We start from the raw sequence: 22213 nt of genomic DNA, 5'->3' as shown, positions 1-22213 counted from the left end.
AGATTTTTGCTATTTCATTAATTTCATCTTAGTTTAAAATAATATTATTTAAAAAATAAAAAAATAAAAATAAATAAATTTTAACAAGAATAGGCGTGACAAAAGGACGCCTGCGTCGTAACCCTCGTGACGTACATTAGGCGCGCTGTAATCAAATGGTTTTGAATCCTAGTTTTTTCATTCACACGGATATAATTTGTTAATTATATATATTTGTAGTTTTGAAACAAGTGGAATGGGTTCCAAAATAGTTTCGGACGCCAACGCGTTTGTTAAATTTCTGAAGTGAGTTATTGTACCATTCTTTTCTATTACGATTAACTGAACTTGAATAACTTGCAGATTTGTAATGTTTTGCTACGCAACTAACGTTACAGTATAGCTTATATATGTGTAATTCTTATGTTTGACTTAGATTTCTTTCCTTGCTTGTTTTAGGTTGTGCCAAGATGAAAATAAAGAGAACTGCACGTATATGGTAAAACTAATATAGATGCAGATGAAAAGAAAATACGTTCAGTCATGCGTATTGGAAATCATTTGTTTGTTTATTTATTTCAGGATGATATTTCTGTACTATTGGTGGAGAAGGAAGAACTTTTGCACGACATAATCACTGGAAATCAGCCTATCTTTGTCTGTGAGAAAGCAGTAAGTTTATGATGCCCTCCATATACAGTTGAGGTTAAAAGTTTACATACACATTGCAGAATCTGCAAAATTTGAATATAAGGATAAATTTAACTTATTTTGTCCTCTGGGAAACATGTAAGTATCATCTGTAGCTTCTGAAGGGCAGTACTAAATGAAAAAAAGTTATAATATTTAGGCAAAATAAGAAATAAAGTACACATCTTCATTCTGTTCAGAAGTTTACACCCCCGGCTCTTAATACATAATTTTTCCTTCTAAAGCATCAGTGACCATTCGAACCTTTTGTAATAGTTGCATATGAGTCTCTCAGTTGTCCTTAGTGTGAAAATATGGATCTCAAAATCATACAGTCATTGTTGGATAGGGTTCAAATACACAAAAGAATTTGTGGGACCCTGAAGGATTTTTCTGAAGAACAGCAGGCAGTTTAATTGTTCAGGACAAACAAAGGACTCATGAACAACTATCACTAAACAAACAAAAAATTAAATTAAAACAGAATTAAGTGTAACTTTTAATTTTCTCTTGTGGACTACATGAACATCTTTTATGTGAAATATCTTATTCAGGTCAGTCTTAATTAAACAACATGCATTTTGTATGATCCTTCTTACAAATTCTGCAAGGTGTATGTAAACTTTTGACCTCAACTGTACATATCATGTGCTATTATTATTTACACTAAACATGACATAATATGTGAACTTACTTAATAAAAAGCAACCAAAGTGTGAACCAGAAGCTGCAGAAACTACAGCTGACTCCAGTGTTGTTGAAGAGACACTCTTTAAAATGGTGCAAGATCCAGGACCTCAGCCGCTCTCTGTCATGAAAGCAAGGTGAAAGAATTTGCTTGTTGCAATATAGTCTTAATATATGTCTTATTTTTTACTTTTGAAGGCTGAGCACAGTAATAAATAATTATTTTTACTCACTCTCGTCAACTAGGCAGCTGTTGTCGTGGTACACCATGGCTCATAACCCCAACATGCCTCAAGTGGAAGCCCCTAGGACTCTGCCCCCTCTCTGGGTCCGTTGTGACAAATCTGACCCATGTGCCACTGCCTGGCTTGGAGTAGAAACTGTCTACAGTGGGAACAAAACCTGTGGCGTCAAACTGTATACAGTCAGCTGCAAAGGTAGTAGCACCCAGATAAGTACCCATATAGAGATTACTCTTTGTAAATAGAAACAAAACCTTTTTGAATTCCAATGTTCTGCAGGTCCAACTGCAGATGAAACCTCTTTCGCCACATTGGATGAGCTCAAACGAGAGCATGAGAAAAGACACCATGCATCAACAGTAATTGTCATTTTGCCTTTTTGTCATTTAACAGGTTTCTGACTGTTTGGTATGTGTTAAGAATATTATGATTTTATTTTTCAGGTGGCGACCAAAGGCTATGCACAGTACAACCTGTTTTGTTCCTTAAAAGAGGAAAGCATGATGTTTGAGTCCCAGAGCAGTGTAATAGCGAGTCTCACATGGAACAATGTGGAGAAAGTCTTGGAGTGTCCTCCCTTGTCTTCTAAAGCATCTCTGGTCAGCAGTAGTGCAGCATCCAGTTTACTTTGATGCTTTAGTCCTGGCTAATCCGTTTTGAGTGTCTATTGAGGTTACCAAGTTTTCGTTTAGCTTTTTTTAATTTTATTTAGCTTTTTACAGAATATCAAAGTCGCAGTTGGAGACATAAGGAGTCCATTGTATCAGACCCACAGAGAGATGGAGTTCCTTCTGGTAAGTGTTGAAAATAAATTGCATTTCCTATGCAGTGTAATTATACTGTTATTTATATATGTTATTGTTTTATTAATATGAACTAGATTTTCGTTTTTAGTTTAAGTAAAGTTTAATTTTAGTAATTTAAACATGCTTTTGTCATATTTTTACATTTCTACTTTAATTCAATTTTAGTTGTTATCGTTTTAGTTAGAGCTGGGCGGTATGACCAAAAATTTATATCACGGTATTTTTCAAAATTATACGGTATCACGGTATATGACGGTATTTTTTTTTTTTCATGCATGACTAGGTGTTAACCACATTTCCTAATAAATTAGAGAATAATTACTGCAGTATATTGGCTTACATTGACCGGACTAGTATTAACCCAGGTTTGATTGGTCTCACAAAATGCTGCTGTTCACAAAGAAGTGACAGTGGCACTCATAATTGTAATGAGGTGAAGAAATCAGAATTCATGATTTGCAGTCAAAATACACAACACTTTATTGTGCATTCTTCACAAGTTCATATTTACAAGTCTACGCGTTTCTCTTCCAGCAGGAGGCGCTGTCAGAATGGTAGTATACAAAGTAGCGCAACAAATGATTTTGAAACGTGCAGCGCTCATATTTATTCAATGGATAGCCTTTTGAAGTTTCATCGCAATTCTTGTCTTTCAGTCCCCACATTTTAGACCACCTGAAATCATAATTATGACTTTCATAACCCCCTAATAACACTGCAGTCATCAATGAAAATTAAGAGCTTTATTTAAGACTTTCAAAAACAAACCTTACACAAAATACGTTTCTTTTTTATTTTTTTCCCCACCATGTTCGGGGCACAAGAAAAATATTAATGGACTAAATTAATATCAGCATATGAAGTATAATCGTCTCTCATTGTCTGAAAGAATGCACATCAGATGCTGAAAGTCAGTTTTTACTTTCACTTTAACATATTGATCAGTTTCCACGTTGCTTGTGTGATATCCATTGACTTTAAAACATAAATATTAATAAAAATACAGTATATAGAAAAGACATATATTTAAAATATTGCGACGTAACACCAACGTAAAGCCATTGTTTTTCTCTCACTGAAAGCTACATCTGTCTGCGCACAATGCGCCGATCTCTGCTCTCATCTCTGCAGACACACCCCCTCTTGAAATTTCTGCATTACAAGTTTTGCAAATCGCTAACCCTGGGTCTTTCTCAGATATACTGAAATACGTCCACACCTCAGATGTGTTGCTTCAGACAAGCACGTGCAAGCTGCGGTTTCTGTTTGCGTCAACATACGTGTTCCCAGTGCTTTGTACGCACACACTCACCGGTATTGGGGTATATGAAAAATGAATATCATTAAAAAAAAAACACCGGTATTCGGTATGAAAAGGTATACCGCCCAGCCCTAGTTTTAGTATTTTAACGTAAACTTTTCAATTAAACTTATTTTAACCCTCTTTTCATTTAAGCATTTTAAGTTTATCATGTAATATTTGTTTTATGTTGTTTTGAATTTTTTGCAACTGATGAAAAAAATTAAAAGTCAAAAGTTTACATACACCTTGCAGAATCTGTTAATCCTGTTAATTATTTTACCAAAATAAGAGGGATCATACAAAATACATGTTTTTACTGACCTGATTAAGAATCCACATAGAAGACATTTACATATAGTCCACAAGAGAAAATAATAGTTGAATTTATAAAAATGACCCTGTTCAAAAGTTTACATACACTTGATCCTTAATACTGTGTTGAATTAAGAATAACGTGTGTTTAAACTTGAACGGGGTCTTTTTTTTTTTTTAAATGAACTATTATTTTCTCGTAAACGTCTTCTATGTGAAATATCGGATTCAGGTCAGTATTACATTAATTTTGTATGATCGATTCCTCTTATTTTGGTAAAATAAATAACATTTTGCAGATTCTGCAAGGTGTATGTAAACTTTTGACTTCAAATGTATTTTCAATAGTTTCAGTTTTACAATAACAATAACAATGGTTTTCCTGTAATAAAAAAATTATTCTTGTAATAAACAACAAATTGATTTATTCTAGGTATGAGAAATGTTTAACACCATATTAAATCATATTATAATTCATATATATAATTTCATGTCATCAGCTTTTATTGTTTTGTTTTAAAACATTTGACTAGGCTCTGGCAGAGGGTTTGAGAACAGGGGAAACTGAATGGTTGGAACCAATGGAGACTCAGTCTGCAGTGGACCTGACTAGATCACTCGTAGAAGGTATAGCAACTGTACTGATTAATCTAATTAATCTGTGTACTCTATGTACTGTATACATGGCAAGAAACCCTAAATAGATACAAATGCTGCTGATTGTCAGTTCTTTGAATTTTTTGCTTTTAAGTGCAGTGTGTGCAATTTAATTTGCTGGTTCATAAAGTTGTTTCTCTTTTTTAGAGCTTGAGAATGTTTCACAAGGAGTAGCAGGACACGCTGCCAAAGCTTCTGGGGTAATTCAAAGGGATATTTAACCCAAAAATGAAAATTCTGTCATTATTTACTCACTCTCATTTTGTTCCAAACCTGTAGGACTTTGTTCGTCTTCAGAACACAAATTAAGATATTTGTGATGAAATCCGAGAGCTCTTAGACCCTCCATAGACAGCAAGGGTCCTTCCATGTTCAAGGTCCAGAAAGGTACCAAGATTATCAACAAAGTAGTCTATGTGACATCAGTGGTACAACCATAATTTCATGAAGCTATGAGAATACTTTTTGTGTGCAAAAAAAAAATAAAAAATAACAACTTAATTTAACAATTATTGACCATTTTTGTCAATGTTCTTGGTACCTTTCTGGACCTTAAACGTGGTAGGACCCTTGCTGTCTATGGAGGGTCAGAGAGCTCTCGGATTTCATCAAAAATATCTTACTTTGTGTTCAGAAGATGAACGAAAGTCTTATGAGTTTGGAACAATATAAGGGTAAGTAAGTAATGACAGAATTTTCATTTTTGGGTAAACTAACCCTTTAATAGTAAAATATTAACAGCACAATTCATCATTCACTTTCATTATATAGAAGTCAGTATATTGTTCTCATTTTGTGTTCCAATAAAGAAGAAAGATCATACAGCTTTAGAATCAATGAATGAATGGATGGGTAAACAATGGCAAGCATTTCATTTATGTGTGACTATCTATTTAATCTTTCATAACAGAAACAGAAAGTTAAGACAGATGCTACAGCAGCCTTCAGCTCGATGGTGATTGAGAGAGGAGACCTAGACTTTACAGAACAACTGTGGGAGAAGATGAGGAAGAGTAAATATTACCTTTGGTATTTTTCATGAAATACAGCAAAATGTCTTTACTGTAACTAATTGTAATATTTTTGTTTTCTCATAGGTGTAACTTCATATCAAGACATAACAGAATGCCTGAAAATTGTTGTCAAAGCAGTGAAACTTGGTAAAATCAAACCATGGGTGCGCGCAGCTCCATATCTGTTTTAATGCACTGACGACTTTTTTGGTTAACATCACAGATTTGGTTAAATTTACAGATAATGTCCTCCCCCCGTTGTCATCCAAGATGTTCATGTCTTTCTTTCTTCAGTCGTAAAGAAATTGTTTTTTTGAGAAAAACTTTTCAGGAATTATCTCCATATAATGGACTTCTATGGTGCCTGTGAGGTTGAACTTCCAAAATACGGTTTTTAATGCAGCTTCAAAGGGCTCTTAACGATCCCAGCCAAGGAATAAAGGTCTTATCTAGCGAAGCGATTGGCCATTTTCTAGAAAATTGTAAATTTATATACTTTTTAAGCTTAAAAACTCCCATCTAATTTTCTCCTCCAACTTGAAAGTTGCAGAAGTTCCGACCCAGTGTTTACAAAGTAAATGTGCAAAGAAGGTCAAATGCCATTTACAAAAAAGGTAAAACAACAATGTAGGACAATTTTAAAGTTGGAGGAGAAAATGAGATGGGATTTTCGACATACCCTAACTGTCTTGAACAGGACTACACAGAGTACGCATGCACATGACAGAGCTAGACAAGACGAGCATTTAAGGTTTCAAAGTGTATATACCTTTTTTTTTTTAAATGACAAATCATTTTGCTAGATAAGACCCTTATTCCTCAGCTGGAATCATTTGGAGCCCTTTGAAGCTGCATTGAAACTGCATTTTGGAAGTTCAAACTCGGGGGCACCATAGAAGTCCACTATATGGCTCCTAAAACACTTTTTTTTTTTTTTACAACTGAAAAAAGAAAGACATGAACATCTTGGATGACAGGGGGTGAGTACATGATCCGTAAATTTTTGCTCTGGAAGTAAACAACTTCTTTAACCATTATGTGAATAAATATTTAAAATATTGGTGTAATGGGGCTGTTTTTTTTTCTTTAGATCCACAAAGACAGCAATAGCACTCTCAGTAAAATGATTGTGCAGTCCTACCAGCAGCAGATAGATGCCATGCCTCTCACTGGCCTCACACCTGCTAATATGCTGCTAGAGCTCGGCCTGGACAAAATCAGGAAAGACTTCATCAACTACCTTGTTGGTACATAATTTTTTTTATTTCAAAATTAAATCTAGCTCGTTTTTGGTTTATAGCTCACTTTATCTGCTAATTAGCAAAATGTTTATTTTTTAGATTTGCTCTTTGAGTTAATTCTCGTTCTTTTTTAGGAAAGGAACTTACAACTCTCAACTATTTGGTAGGAACACTTTTAAAATGTTTAAGATTTAGGTGAACACTAGCATGTACTAGGGTGGTTTATACATATATCTGTAATTTTCAGAGTTACTACTTGGACACAGAGGTGGACCTGCAGGAGCAGGTGATAAGAGTGAGGAAACTGCACCACCTGCTGGAGATCCTGGGCACCTGCAGCACTTTCCTTAGTCTTCCTCATGATCGCCTATTCCTTTTCACTCAGTGAGTTTCCTGTCCTTTCTGGAAGTGATGTATTAATCATTCATTGATTTCAAAATGTAGAGAAATACTATATCACACCATTTGTCTTCCAGGAAATTGTGATTTATTATTTAGAGAACACTTATTTTTTCATCAGAGAGAACTGCAGATCCATTGATTGCATTGAGGATGGTGCATAGCAAGCTTCTAGCCATGTTTCTAACCATAATATTTGGTATCAGGTCCTGTTTGCAATACTACAAAACATCCAACTATGATGAGGACCACGTCTTCCAGCTGCAAATTAAGCCTGCGCTTATTAGCTACTTTTATGAGAAGTGAGTAGATGCTGCATTTCTTTCTTTCTCTCTGTATAATTCTTCTAGTTCATGTATGATGTACTGAACAGCATAATTTAATTTATAAATATTGATATTTGTTCATGTTTTTCTTTCAGAGAACAGCCGTTCTCTTGGGCTATGGAGGTGTCCAGTGGACAGGGGTCAAAGGAAGTCAAAACAGCATTGTATCTCAGTGACAAGTCTTTAGTAGACCACATCAGTTTTGACTTGGGTAAAGTTTTTTCACTAGCTGTTTTAGTTTCATGTCATGAGTTAATTGAAACAAAAGGAAACATGATATTTCAACTTATATGATTACACATTACAGATGTACCTCTGGATGTGTCTGTGAATGGAGAAAGTGAGATGTCTTACTACAGGACCTTGGTGAGCTGTAGTCTCATCAGCTTCACTTAACATCGGTAAGACTCGATAAAATAGATATGAACTCACAGAAAATGTCATGTCAAATGCCATATTTATTGATTCATTCTTTTTTATTATTTTGCACAATACTGTTCAAAAGTGGGTTCTTTTTTTTAAAGTCATAATACTTTTTTCAGGATTTTTTGATGAATAGAAAGTTCAAAAGAACATGACTTATTTGAAATACAAATCCTTTGTAGCAGTTTACAACTTTTATTGTCACTTTTACTTACCCCAAACCTATGAACAGTAGTGTATATGCAACAGATTGCAGAGGTTTAAGGTTTCAACAGGCTTTAAGACAACTAGTTTAGCCCACATAGAAATAAATAATTTTCAAAAGTGGATGACTATTGCCCATGTCAGTTAAATTCATCATAGTTTCTAGGGCTGTCACGATTCTTCGATTCAATTCGATTACTCAATAAAAAAAAAAAAAGGTGTAACGTTAGGTTACATATGTCTCAGAACAACTTGACAGTAAATGCTGCTCCACACAAACTGTTAGCATTTACATGCGTTGAGCATCTCAAACTTCTTTGAATACTGCAGTGACTTTGGGTTTATTAAAACGTTCATCTAGGAATGCGTTTTGATGTCTACATATTCAAGAAATAACAGTGGCTATAGCATTTCTGTTGTAAAGAAATGGCCTAATATTACATGTATTATGTATTTTAACAGTTTTGTTCAATAAAACCATGATTACATGCTTTTGATACTTTATTTAAACAAATTATTATTGCCTCATTGATATTATATCTGTATTTTAAGTAATTGTAATGTCTATTGTTCGCTTGGGTCTTTTTTTTACTACAAAATAATTTATTAAAACGATCAGATTACTTGATTAATCGGCAGAATAATCAAATATTATTCTATTTAAAATATTAGTCTTTTAATTATTACAAAAAAATTACAATTATATGATTACTCGATTAATCGGCAGAATAATCAAATAATCGTTTAATCGAATAATATGTTATTTAAATTGCTATTTAAGTTCGCTTAGGTCTATTTTTATTACTACAAAATAATTTATTAAAAACGACCAAATTACTCGATTAATTGACAAAATAATCATAATTGAATATAAGTTATTTTAAAGGCTATTGTTTGCTTAGGTCTATTTTAATTATTACAAAAAATAATTACAATTATGCAATTACTCGATTAATCGAATAAGAAGTTGTTTAAACGACTAATGTGGACTTATGTCTAGTTTTATTATTACAAAAATGATCTAATTACTCGATTAATCGCCAGACCATTTGGTTATTCTAGCGATTAATCGATTAATCGCAAAATAGAGGTGGGAGAAAAATTAGTTTTCTAGTTATAATAATAATAATAACAACAACAACAATGTTGTTGGAACAGAACGGCAACAGCAATGGAGGAGAAAAAACAAATACATCTTGCCCCATTCACAGCGAGGGCAGGTGTTTGGAAAAATATTATATTAATTATTGATCTTTTGTGAATTTATTATTTATTTTAATCTAATTGTGACCCCCAAGAATCGATAGGAATCAAATCGTGAGGTACCAAAATATTCCCACCCCTAATAAAAATCCTTTTTTGGTTGATTATTTTGATGATTAATCGAGTAATTGAATAATACCAAAATAATTGTTAGTGACAGCCCTAGTATCCTTAACCACCTCCTTAATGCAGATAGTTTTAACCAAGAAACAAGGGCCGAACGCGTTAATTGCGTTTGCGGAGTAGGAACATGAGAAAGACGGCGCTGATCAAAATGCACAGGGTGCACACTGTGGGAACCACAACCTCGGTCACCATCTCCATGTGGCTGGTTAAAGGATCTGAAATGTACACACACAAACAAGTTTATCAGCCCACACATAACAGCATAGCCCAGTTTCACACTGCTTTTGCATAACGGAGCACTCAAAGGGTTAATATAGTTCTCTTCCAGCTGTTGTGTGTATGTGTGTGACGGCTTACCATGAATAAGTCTTAGAATATTGGCAGCTGTATTCCGCTGTTCTTCTAATGAAGAGAGAGAAATAATCTTAGGATGGCAGCAGGGTGCATTAACCCTTTGAGGGCCACTGTGTAAGCTCACAATAAAGCAGCACAATTAGTCGACTGGGTTATAAGCCAAAAAGCAGCATGCCATCAAGTATCCTTTTAGAGTATAAACTTACATTGGCTGTTTGTTTGAGGATTATACATCTTTTTGAAGGAAAACTTTTTTGTTTGATTGATTTAAAAATAGTATTAGAGTATTAGCATTAGCATTGTGTGCGTAGGTGAGTTTCAATATACATAATCAGCATTTTATGGAAGCTCATTTCTGCCACTGAATAAAAAAAAGGTTATTGTGACACTTTATCTTGCAATTGTGAGTTTACATCACACATTTCTGACTTTTTTTCTGAGAATCGCATGATATAAACTCACAACTGCAAGAAAAAAGTCAGAATTTCGAATTATCCCACTTTTTTCCTCTCAAATCTGACTCTTTTTTTCTTCTTTTTTTTCATAATTCTGACTTTTTTCTCACAGTTCACACTTTTTTTCCTCTTGCAATTCAGACTTTTTCCCCTCTCACAATTCTGACTTTTTTTCTCGCAATTTTGACTTTTTTTCTCAGTTCACAATTTTTTTGCTCTTGCAATTCTGCCTTTTTTCCCTCGCAATTCTGCCTTTTTTTCTCGCAATTCTATTTTCCTCACAATTCTGACTTTTTTCCTCGCAATGCTGCTTTTTCTTCTTCTTGCAATTCTGACTTTTTATCCCTTTTGCAGTTCTGACTTTTTTCTTCCAATTTAACCTTTTTTTCACAATTCTGACTTTTTTTAGCAATTCACTTTTTCCTCCTTGCAATTCTCTTTTTTCCTCGCAATTCTGACTTTTTTTCTCACAATTCTGAATTTTTTTTCCTCGCAATGCTGATTTTTTTTTTTTGCAATTCTGACTTTTTATCCCTCGCAATTCAGATTTTTTTTTTTTCTTGCAATTTAGCCTTTTTATCCTCGCAATTCAGACTTTTTTAGCAATTCAGACCTTTTTCCCCTCTCACAATTCTGACTTTTTTCCGCAATTTCGACTTTTTTTCTCATTTCACAACTTTTTTGGTCTTGCAATTCAGACTTTTTTCCCTCGCAATTCTGCCTTTTTTTTTCTCACAATTCTGACTTTTTATTCCTCGCAATGCTGCTTTTTTTCTTCTTGCAATTCTGACTTTTTTCTTGCAATTTAGCCTTTTTTCCTCACAATTCAGACTTTTTTTCCTCGCAATGCTGTTTTTTTTTCTTCTTAAAATTCTGACTTTTTATCCCTTTTGCAATTCTGAGTTTTTTCTTGCAATTTAGCCTTTTTTCCTCACAATTCAGACTTTTTTTCCTCGCAATGCTGTTTTTTTTTTTCTTCTTAAAATTCTGACTTTTTATCCCTTTTGCAATTCTGAGTTTTTTCTTGCAATTTAGCCTTTTTTTTCTCACAATTCTGACTTTTTTTTTTTTAGCAATTCTGACTTTTTTCCTCCTTGCAATTCTCTTTTTTTCCTTGCAATTCGGACTTTTTTTTCTCACAGTTCTGTTTTTTTTTTTTTTCCTCGCAATGCTGATTTTTTTTATTTTTAATTTTTTTTGCAATTCTGACTTTTTATCCTCGCAATTCAGACTTTTTTAGCAATTCAGACTTTTTCCCCCTCACAACTCTGACCTTTTTTTCTGGCAATTCTGAGGTTTTTTTCTCTCGCAGTTCTGACTTTTTTCTTGTAGTTCTGACATGACTTTCTCAAAATTGTGATGCATAAACTCACAATAATGAGTTATAAAGTACAATTTTGAGTGGGAAAAAAGACTGATATGTTCTCAGAATTTGCAAGTTTATATCTCACAATTCTGACTTGATAACTCACAATTGTTATAAAGTGAGAACTGTGAGATATAAACATGCAATTCTGAAAAAAAAAAGTCAAAATTGTGAGTTTATATCATGCAATTCTGACTTTATTTCTCAATATATCTCACAATTGAAAACAAGTCAGAATTGTGAGATAAAAAGTTGCAATTAGCTTTATTTTTTTATTCAGTGCCATTTCTATTGTTTTCCAGTGTTCCGATGTTCAAATACTTATTTGTTTCAAATTAAGTTTGTAATGTTATGATTCGCATTGTAGCTGATTTTTTTTTTCATAGCCTATAACTCTAATAAAAGAAATAAAAATGAATGGGAAACATTCTTCCAGAACCAAGGCCATTGAAAAGTGGGAAAGCACTGTTGCACTCTGTTATAGTTTGTCCTAATGAAATAAGGTTTTACAATGTATTGACCCTTTTAATCAAAAGTGCTCGAATAGCTGATCTGGTTATTTCTTTATAGTGACATTTAATTAGGAATATATGTACTGCAGAGCCATTTTATTACCATTCACTCACTGAAGCTTATAGAATATGGTCTCTGAATACTTAAAACATTTCAGCTTCCCAAGAACAGAAAGGGCCAGAATTGGAGTTGCTTAATGTTCTTTGTATCCAACTACACACAGTCATTTTGAGTTTTTTTTTTTTTTTTTTTAAGCCTTTGTCGGACATTTGCCAAGCCGAAAAGAAAAGAACAAGTTACTTCTATATGCACCCTAGTGTCTAAACTTCGTCATGCACTAGCCAAACCTTTGGCATCTCTACATGATCTTTATTTTCCTTGGATTTTCTTCTAGCTGGAGGGGCAAACAAAGAAAAATCCTGTTAGAGGTTTCGGCTCAGTCTCGGTTTCAGACCTCCCCAAAAGTCTTTGTCAATCCATTCTCATGGTAAGCATACAGAGTCCCTATGGACACTAATGGCTAAGTAGAAACCTGGTCAAACCACAAATGAGGTTAGCATAATAAAACAGTGGAGATCCAGATGAACACAAGGAATGTTCTCATGCACTGTTCAAGAGGAATTTGTTCCCATCTAATTTGTTCTTGATTAAAGGCTACATGATTATTTCTTTTAGTCTGTGATCAACAAATGGAATTTTTCCTTGTTTGCCCCAGTTATTCAACTAAGTTTGAATCAATGATCCACTGACCTGCAGCCAGGAGCTGATTGCTGGTGGAGCAAGTCTCTGTAGCCTTCCTTTTCCAGTTCTCAACCTGCCAATGATGATGATTCAGAGAGTACAGTCATTGTCTCATTTATTCATTCTGTTCTCTTACAGATAAAGGCTTACACTCCTTTCAGGATTCTGCTCTGCAATCTTTGCATGTGGTATTTAACTTGACTGTTTCATTCAGTTAATTACACCACCTTTAATACATAGTTTATATAAACAGTTATATATAAAATGGTTTATATGATTTTGTATCATCTGAAAATAAACATTTGGAACTTGTCCAAGGCAACTGGAGTTTGTTCAATATAAGACGACAGAAAAATAATTAGAAAATACTATTTATATGGTAATTACATCCTAATCTTGGGTTCTCCAAGACTTTTTTGTTGGTAGATAACCAAATGAGGATGCTGGTGTATTCATCCTAAACAGCTATTTAATTGGAAATGTTCTCCGCAAATATTTCATTGACTCTAAATAGCATGTTTCAATACCAAAACAGATGCTCTAATCCTAATAGTACCGCAAGGCGGCTGTCAAACAATCTGGAGCAGAATCAGTTCGTTCAAAATGTTAATTAGCACGCAAACGGCGCTATCCTTAAAGGGGACTTACTGCTCAGACAATCAAAACGGCTAGATAATTGAGACTGTTAGGTTTTTGGGGGATTAAAAAAGTAGTGAATGGATTTTTGTCATTGTAATATGGTTATGTTTTCACACACTGTTAAGACACATTTATATGTAAACGCCATGTAAAAGTGAATTTTGCATCCGATGTTCCCTTTAAAATCCCCTTTTTTATTTATATTAACTGTGAGTGTTTTGGTTCTCTCCACATTTTTGTAGTCTTGCAGGTATTGTATTTTGTTTGTGTGTGTGTTTTTTTTTAAATATATATTTGTGTATTTATGATAGTCCTCGCAATGTATAAAATTGACATTTTATGTTAAAACAGCAAACATAAGAAGAAACTGCTACTTTTATATATCCCTAGAACTATTATGGCTACTTTTCTTCAGTTATGACTATTATGACCTTTTCGTTTTAGTAACTCATAATGGGAAATTTCAACAAAATGGATGTACCTCTCTCTGATTGGGAAATCCATTAGACTTAATGATGCGTTTGTAGAACTGAACGGAGGCCTTGGGGTAGCGAGGCTTATTTTTGTTCCTGAAGTCCACATAGTACAGGCCGAACCTCTCTGAATAGCCCTCATCCCACTCAAACTTGTCCAGAAGAGACCAAGCGGTGTAGCCCTTCACATTCACTCCATCCCTGATAGCTGCAGGATAACAACAAATAAAACAGAATCATTTTTAATATTTCTTACATCATTCTGTCATTTACTCACCACCATCATGTTGTTTCAAATCTGTATGACTTACAGAGTTATTTTTCTTCTGTAGAACACAAGATATTTAAAAAAAAAAAAGTAAGTTATGGAAGCCCATTTCTGCCACTGAATATAAAATAAAAAAAAGAATTTGCGACTTTTTGTCTCACAATACAAACTTGCAATTCTGACACTTTTTTTCTCAGAATTAGCGGCTAACTGTTTGTGGTTATTATGATGTCACAGAATTTACCGGTATTTTGAAACCTATGTGTGAATGGCGCTTTACCAGTAAAAAGATGGGACGTCGTTGCCTGTGTGAACAGCACATTTATTTCTCGCAATTGCGAGTTTATATCCCACCATTCTGACTTTAAAACTCACAGTTGACCCTTCGCAAAACCCGCCCTCCTTAGTTACTGTCCGACAAACAACGCCGCTCCCACATTACACATGTTCTTGTGCAATGAAAAATACATATACAAAAGTATTTTATTTCAACCGCGGAAAGACGCCAATACACAATTTTTCAAGTTTAAGTCCACAGAAGTTGATCTACTGATATGTCTGATTTGTTTGTTGGACAGGATGGCGGATTCAGCATTATGATTGGTCAGATCACCTGTCAATCAAACTGTTTGCGAAAGGTGAATTCCAAAACACTTATAAAAAAACGAAAACACTTACCATGTATACCCCTTTACAAACACAACACCGGCAGGCACAGTCATTTAGAGGTTAACTGTTTCCGGTTAATGATGTCACAAAATTTACAGGTATTTTGAAACTGATGTGTGCATAATGCTTTACCGGTCAAAAGATGGAATGTCATTGCCTGTGTGAACAGTGCACTTATTTCTCACAATTCTGACTTTCTAACTTGCAATTGCAAGTTTATTCCATGCAATTCTGAAAGAAAAAGTCAGAATTGAAAGTTTTTATCTGGCAATTCTGACATAATGCTCACAATTGCGAGAAAAAAGTACGAATTGTGAGATAAAAAAAAATCACAATTATCTTTCTTTTCTTTTTTTCAGTGGTGGGAACAGGTTTCCATAGAAAGGTAATGGGGTCCAATATTGTTTTGTCCCCCTTTGACAAAAACAGATTAATCATTCTTCAAAAGATCTTCTTTTGTGTTCCTCAGATGAAAGTAAGTCATACTAATTTGAAACAACATGACATTAACAATTTGGGGTGACCTATCCCTTTTTGTACTTGTTACCTTTGAGCATCTCATTGATGTAACCCTTGTAATACTGTATCCTCCAGTCATCACACAGTTCTGTGCACAACATCTTCTCTGAGACCCCGTTCTCAGTGACGAAGATCGTGGGGTTTCCATATTGAGTCTTTAGAAGGTCAAAAAACATAAGTCAAGAGTTGTCATTTCCTGACATGTGGACTTTACTAATAAATACTGTTGAAGTCAAAAGATTACATACACCTTGCATAATCTGCAAAATGTTATTTAACCAAAATAAGAGGGATCATACAAAATGCATGTTATTTTTTATTCAGTACTGACAGAATAAGATATTTCACATAAAAGATGTTTACATATAGTCCACAAGAGAAAATAATAGCTGAATTTATATTAAAAAAAAGACCCTGTTCAAAAGTTTACATACACTTGATTATTAATACTGTGTTGATACCTGAATGATCCACAGTTCATGTTCTTCAGGTCCCACAAAGTTTTGGTTTTCCAGCATTTTTGTGTATTTGAATCCTGTCCAACGATGACTGTTTGATTTTGAGATCCATCTTTTCACACTGAGGACAACTGATGGACTCATACGCAACTATTACAAAACGTTCCGGTCACTAATGCTCCAGAAGGAAAAATTATGCATTAAGAGCTGGCGGGTGAAAACTTTTTGAATTTGAAGATCAGGGCAAATTTAACTTATTTTGTCTTCTGGGGAACATGTAAGTATCTTTCGTAGCTTCTTAAGGGCAGTACTGAATGAAAAAATATGATATTTAGGCAAAAATACGAAAAATATACACATCCTCATTCTGTTCAAAAGTTTACACCCCTGGCTATTAATGCATCGTTTTTCCTTCTGGAGCATCAGTGGGCATTTGAACCTTCTGTAAAAGTTGCATATGAGTCCCCCAGTTGTCCTCGGTGTGAAAAGATGGATCTCAAAATCATACAGTCATTGTTGGAAAAAAGTTCTAATACACAAAAATGCTCGAAAAACCAATGAATCTGTGGGATCTGAAGGCATGCAATAACATGCATTTTGTATGATCCCGCATAGTTTGGTAAACTAATTAACCTTTTGCAGATTCTAAAAAAAGGGAATGTAAACTTCTGACCTCAACTGTATTATGAATCAAACGAGATCAAGGTTCAGCATGGGGAAATGATATGAAATGGCACACCTTTATAAAGTTGAGCAGACGGCGGAAGCCCCAAGGAACCGAGTAGAGCCACTCCGAACCAGGATCAGGCCAACGTGGGTCAACCAGCTCTGCTATGTCCCGATCTGAGAAGTAGGTGGAGCCACGGTTGGAAGGAAAGCTCTTTTGGGTAATGTAGCGTGTGGTGAAGTGCCCCACTCCTAGAAAGTCAGAGGTGCCTTTGATGTAACTCTTCTCCTGAGAAGAAAAGGTGGGAAGGCGAGACGTTCCCAAACCCTGCTGTGCGCTTTTCCTCCCTTGGATACAAAATTGTCATTAATATTCTAGATTGTGCCATTCTTGACCTCACATATTTAACAACATGTACCTATGAAATCCTTCATCACTTGAGGATAATCTCCATGAAAGATGGGTGTAGCAAACCAGCCTATGTAAAACTGGACATATCTCTCTGCAGCCTCAATGTCCTTCTTGTTAGTGATATCTACAGGCTCTCCCCAGTCCCCAGACAGTGAAATGCCCACCATACCTAAAGAAGAGGGTTCAGCAGAAAGAGTTCAGAGGGTGTAATTTTTAAGGAACTCAAAGATATTGCTAAGCTCATACCTCTTTGTTTCTGTCGCCACTGAGTATCGTAAGTGTGCCAAACCTTAGCATGTGCCTGTTAGTAAACCAACACAAACAGTATTGTGCAATAACTCCATTCTGAAAAACCATGGTACAATATTATATCAAGGCAGTGATGTGTCACCTTAATGATGTGGTGAGCTGCTCTGTAGGCCCCTGTGCCTTTAAGCTTCAGTCCTGGAGCATGTTCTCCAGTTTCATACCCCTCCACTGCCACTGACTGACACACAATGAGCAATAAGAACATTTACACATTTGCTGTTATTAACTAGAGAGGAATAGAGTGAGCATACCCATGGGTTATTAAAAGTTATCCAGTGCTTGACACGGTCCCCATAGCGTTCAAAGCAAAGATTGGCAAAGTCGTTGAAATAATTAATCATGCTGATGTTCTGCCATCCACCATATTTCTCCTGCAAAACCTGTCCAAATATACAGACACGATGATGAATGATAAAACCTTCCGAAAAGGGTTACAGATCCATTATTAATGCAGTCAATACAGTGGATGAATTAAATTCACTGAATGTGTATTCATCTTTTTACTTGTCAAATCTTGACAGATATTGTTGAGAGGGTCGCGTAAATGAAAATTGAATTGGCTCTTTGTTTAGAAAATGAAAAGAAGGCTGTGAGGGACAGACGACTGTTAGCAAAACTTCCGACTTTATGTGGGCAAAAAGTCTATTATTGTCAGAGATATTTGAAACATAACTCATAAAGAAATTACTTAACCTACTCTTTGGTCAACGCAGCGAATCGACATAACCAATTTAACCGTTGCTACATTTACCTGAGGAATTGTTGAGCCCTCACGCAAAACTCCCGATGGATTCGTGGATTTCACACGCGACATTTAGTAAAGCAGCGGTAAATATGACACACCTCATCACGTCTATTTTTATTACAACACGTTTTCTGTTTTTATTATATATCCGCATTGTACCTTATTAATTTTATTAGCAAACGTTGCGTTATCCGAACAAACAAAACAAAGTCAAAAGTATTAGAACCCACTGAGCAGTCTGCTGCCTTACAGCTTTGTTTTAGTTAAGATATATTCATGAAAACGTCCTAGAAAGGTTAAATAAATCAGAATATGTGACCCTGGACCACAAAACCAGTCATATGGGGCATTTTTATTGAGATACATCATCTGAAAGCTGAGTAAATAAGCCTTCCATTTATGGTTTGTATGGATAGGATAATATTTGGTTTGAAAATGAAATCGGAGGGTGCAAAAGAATCAAAAATAGAGAAAATTTCTTTAAAGTTGTCCAAATGAAGTTCTTAGCAATATTACTAATCAAATGTTTTAATATATTTACAATATGACATTTTCAAAATTTCTTCATGGAACATGATCTTTACTTAATAGGCTATCCTGATGAATTTTGGTATAAAATCGATAATTTTGACCCATACAATGTCTTTTTGGCTATTGCTATAAATATACCTATGCTACATAAGACTGGTTTTGTGGTCCAGGGTCACATATATTAAATAACGCTTATTATTATTAGGCCTATATGAGATATTTAGGAATACACACCTGTGGTAGGTCCCAATGATAAAGGGTCACAATGGGGGTGATGTTGTGTTCAAGCAGCTCATCAATAAGAGCACCATAGTACTTCACTCCTTTCTCATTCACATGGTCAGCTGCAAACGCACAGAAGTGGAGCTCAAACATAATGCACATTTATTAATAACAAATATCTCAGCTAGAGCCAGCAGTACAGATACTTACACCTGATTCCAGTTGGCATGATCCTGGGCCAGGAGATGGAGAACCGATAGTGATTTAGATTCAGCTCGTTCATCAGTGAAATATCATCCTATACAACACAATGAAACAAAATGTTGTGTTTCATCTGGGGCATTTGATAGTCATTGGCGTGTTAAGTACCAACATGGTCACCTTGATTCTGTAGTATCCCTCACATGAAGAGTCTCCAGTATCATTCAAAAACGTCTTTCCCTTCTTATGAGTGAACACGTCCCAGATGCTCAGTCCTTTCCCATCTTTGTCCCAGGCTCCTTCTGTTTGATAGGCTGAACTGCCGGCGCCCCACGAAAATCCTGACAAATGACGTGAAACGTTAGAGAAGTACAGTTGAGGTCATAAGTTTACACCCCCCTTTCAGAATCTGAAAATGTTCATTATTTGACCAAAATAAGAGGGATCTTGCAAAATGCATTTCATATAAACTATGTTTACATATAGTCCACAAGAGAAAATAATAGTTGAATTTATAAAAACGACCCTGTTCAAAAGTTTACATCCCCTTCTTAATACTGTGTTGTCACTGGAATGATCCACAGCTGTGTTTTTTTGTTTAGTGATAGTTGTTCATGAGTCCCTTGTTTGTCCTGAACAGTTAAACTGCCTACTGTTCTTCAGAAAAATCCTTCAGGTCCCACAAATTCTTTGGTTTTTCAGAATTTTTGTGTATTTGAACCTTTTCCAACAATGTATGATTTTGAGATCCATCTTTTCAAACTGAGGACACCTGAGGGACTCAAATGCAACTATTACAGAAGGTTCAAACACTCACTGATGCTCCAGAAGGAAAAACCATGCATTGAGAGCCAAGGGGGGAAAACTTTTTGAATTTGAATATCAGGGTAAATGTAACTTATTTTGTCTTCTGATAAACATGTAACTATCTTCTGTAGCCTCTGAAGGGCAGTATTAAATGAAAAAAATAATGATATTTAGGCAAAATAAGAAAAATATACACATCTCCATTCTGTTCAAAAGTTTTCACTCCTGGTTCTTAATGCATGTTTTTCCTTCTGGAGCATCAGTGAGCGTTTGAACCTTCTGTAATAGTTGCATATGAGTCCCTCAGTCGTCCTCAGTGTGAAAAGATGGATCTCAAAATCATACAATCAGTGTTGGAAAGGGTTCAAATACACAAAAATGCTGGAAAACCAAAAGAATTTGTGGGACCTAAAGGATATTTCCGAAGAACAGCGGGCAGTTTAACTGTTCAAGACAAACAAGGGACTCATGAACAACTACCACTAAACAAAAAAACACAGCTAACAGTTCAGGTAACAACACAGTATAAGAATCAAGAGGATGTAAACTTTTGAACAGGGCAATTTTTTTAAAAATTCAGCCATTATTTTCTCCTGTGGAATTTTTCAGGTCAGTACTAAATAAACAATAGCATGCATTTTGTATGATCCCTTTTATTTTGGTAAAATAATTACAATTTTGTAGATTCTGAAAGAAAGGTGTAAACTGTATACACATGAAGTATAAATTAAAGTATTATTAATGGATTTAGCTTTCATTATTGATATCCATGCAGGTCAATTAATTTCCCAAAGGCTATAGTGGCTGAGAAAGGAATCTGTATGGTAATGCTGGAATCATACCATTTGGAAAAGTGCCATAATAGAAGGAGTCGTGGTTGTTCGCTGACCAGTTGAAGTCCTCAGCCGCAGACAGACACAACACCAGCACAAGCACATGACACGCTCGTCCAACTCGGTGTGACAGCATCATATTCCAGATCTCTGCTCCAGCTCAGTGAGTCTCATCAGCACCACACTCTCCTGATCTGAGAGGCTGTTAGTTACCCTTTCACTAGACATCATTCATCACTTACTTAACACAATCTAGAAGATTAAATCTTCACACTCGTACTTTTGATTTGAACATACCTGTCTCTGAATCTGCATCAATTCCTGATGGAAATGCCTTTTAAATCAATAACAGCTATCCCAAACTTTGATATCACATCCAGAAGTTTGAAGGTTGCCATACAGAGTCTGTTACTGTTCAGCCTGGGTGGCAAAGCGCTGCGCTGTACTAAAGGTGGTCCCGTGACCCCAGTGTAGACCCAAAAGCCTTTCTATTGAGGGTCAATGGACTGTGATGACATTTTGCAATGGTGGACAGATCCCTTTCAAATGAGGGTTTCACTCTGTAAGCAAAGTTAATGTTGGAGAGGCTGATATCCTTGTGTTTACTATAACAATAACAACATATGGTGGGATGAACTGACACCAAATATTATACAACAGGTTTCAGATCTTATTCTGACTCGGATGTTATTGACTTAAAGAAATGCAAACATTGTATTTTAGCAAGGAGTAATGTGTGAAAAGCAAGTAATGCAGGAACATTAAAAGTGAATAAAAAATTGTGACCACAAACATTACTTTCTACTGTAGTTAATTTTTTTTTTACATATATTAATTAAATGAAAATGCAATGTATATACAAATATTGTTTTCTATATAAAATTATCTTATAAACTTTCAATTACAGGTAAAAATATTAAATAATTATATAAATTTATATATATTCATAAACTTTTTTTTTTTAAATTACAGATATAGAATATATATATGTGACCCTGGACCACAAAACCAGTCATAAGGTTAAATTTGACAAAACTGAGATTTATACATCAGATGAAAGCTCAATAAATAAGCTTTCTATTGATGTATGGTTTGTTAGGATAGGACAATATTTGGCTGAGATACATCTATTTGAAATCAGAAATCTGAGGGTGCAAAAAAATCAAAAATCCTGAGAAAATCACCTTTAAAGTTGTCCAAATTAGGTTCTTAACAATGCATATTACAAATCAAAAATTACATTTTGATATGTTTACAGTAGGAATTTTACAAAAAATCTTCATGGAACATGAACTTTACCTAATTTCTTAATGATTTTTGGCAGAAAAGAAAAATCAAAAATTTTGACCCATGCAATGTAT

The 22213-nt window shown here is 34.9% G+C and overlaps 2 protein-coding genes across 4 annotated transcripts; one reads left to right on the top strand and one right to left on the bottom strand.

The window, feature by feature from the left end:
• Positions 1–196: 196 nt before the first annotated feature.
• Positions 197–8051, top strand: LOC141345313 (protein zwilch homolog). The gene is made up of 18 exons (XM_073850180.1): positions 197–285; positions 439–478; positions 562–651; positions 1375–1493; positions 1603–1793; positions 1878–1957; positions 2042–2197; positions 2321–2392; positions 4553–4646; positions 4824–4876; positions 5587–5689; positions 5774–5853; positions 6780–6936; positions 7065–7093; positions 7178–7314; positions 7536–7631; positions 7751–7866; positions 7963–8051. The coding sequence occupies exons 1-18, from the start codon at positions 236–238 to the stop codon at positions 8049–8051; spliced, it is 1752 nt and encodes a 583-aa protein (XP_073706281.1). The 5' UTR covers positions 197–235.
• A 1697-nt stretch (positions 8052–9748) lies between these two features.
• Positions 9749–21285, bottom strand: LOC141346105 (lactase-like protein). 3 transcript variants are annotated; one of them, XM_073851017.1, is made up of 15 exons: positions 21150–21285; positions 20862–21046; positions 19393–19553; positions 19222–19309; positions 19024–19133; positions 17765–17893; positions 17596–17691; positions 17451–17505; positions 17212–17373; positions 16866–17140; positions 15697–15823; positions 14221–14420; positions 13110–13173; positions 10029–10073; positions 9749–9886 (listed from the first exon to the last, which is right to left on the bottom strand). In XM_073851017.1, the coding sequence occupies exons 2-15, from the start codon at positions 20989–20991 to the stop codon at positions 9771–9773; spliced, it is 1758 nt and encodes a 585-aa protein (XP_073707118.1). In that variant the 5' UTR covers positions 20992–21046; positions 21150–21285; the 3' UTR covers positions 9749–9770. The 3 variants fall into 3 exon arrangements, with proteins under 3 accessions (XP_073707118.1, XP_073707119.1, XP_073707120.1); XM_073851018.1 differs by having other exon boundaries at positions 20862–21054; positions 21150–21277; XM_073851019.1 differs by lacking the exon at positions 10029–10073.
• Positions 21286–22213: the final 928 nt, after the last annotated feature.

Source organism: Garra rufa, chromosome 11 (assembly GCF_049309525.1).
Source record: "Garra rufa chromosome 11, GarRuf1.0, whole genome shotgun sequence".
Lineage (NCBI taxonomy): Eukaryota > Metazoa > Chordata > Actinopteri > Cypriniformes > Cyprinidae > Garra > Garra rufa.
Note: the sequence above shows the minus strand (reverse complement) of the source record. Positions and strands in the feature narration are given on the sequence as shown.

What these genes read in the sequence shown, in the direction of transcription:
- LOC141346105 (XM_073851017.1), bottom strand. Translation starts at nt 20,991, where the DNA reads ATGATGCTGTCACACCGAGTTGGACGAGCGTGTCATGTGCTTGTGCTG. An exon ending in TTATGGCACTTTTCCAAATG is followed by an intron (nt 19,554 to 20,861) that starts GTATGATTCCAG and finishes GTCATTTGTCAG; the next exon opens with GATTTTCGTGGGGCGCCGGC. An exon ending in GTGGCGACAGAAACAAAGAG is followed by an intron (nt 17,374 to 17,450) that starts GTATGAGCTTAG and finishes CCTCTTCTTTAG; the next exon opens with GTATGGTGGGCATTTCACTG.
- LOC141345313 (XM_073850180.1), top strand. Translation starts at nt 236, where the DNA reads ATGGGTTCCAAAATAGTTTCGGACGCCAACGCGTTTGTTAAATTTCTG. An exon ending in TGTCTTCTAAAGCATCTCTG is followed by an intron (nt 2,198 to 2,320) that starts GTCAGCAGTAGT and finishes AGCTTTTTACAG; the next exon opens with AATATCAAAGTCGCAGTTGG. An exon ending in TTGGTAAAATCAAACCATGG is followed by an intron (nt 5,854 to 6,779) that starts GTGCGCGCAGCT and finishes TTTTTTCTTTAG; the next exon opens with ATCCACAAAGACAGCAATAG.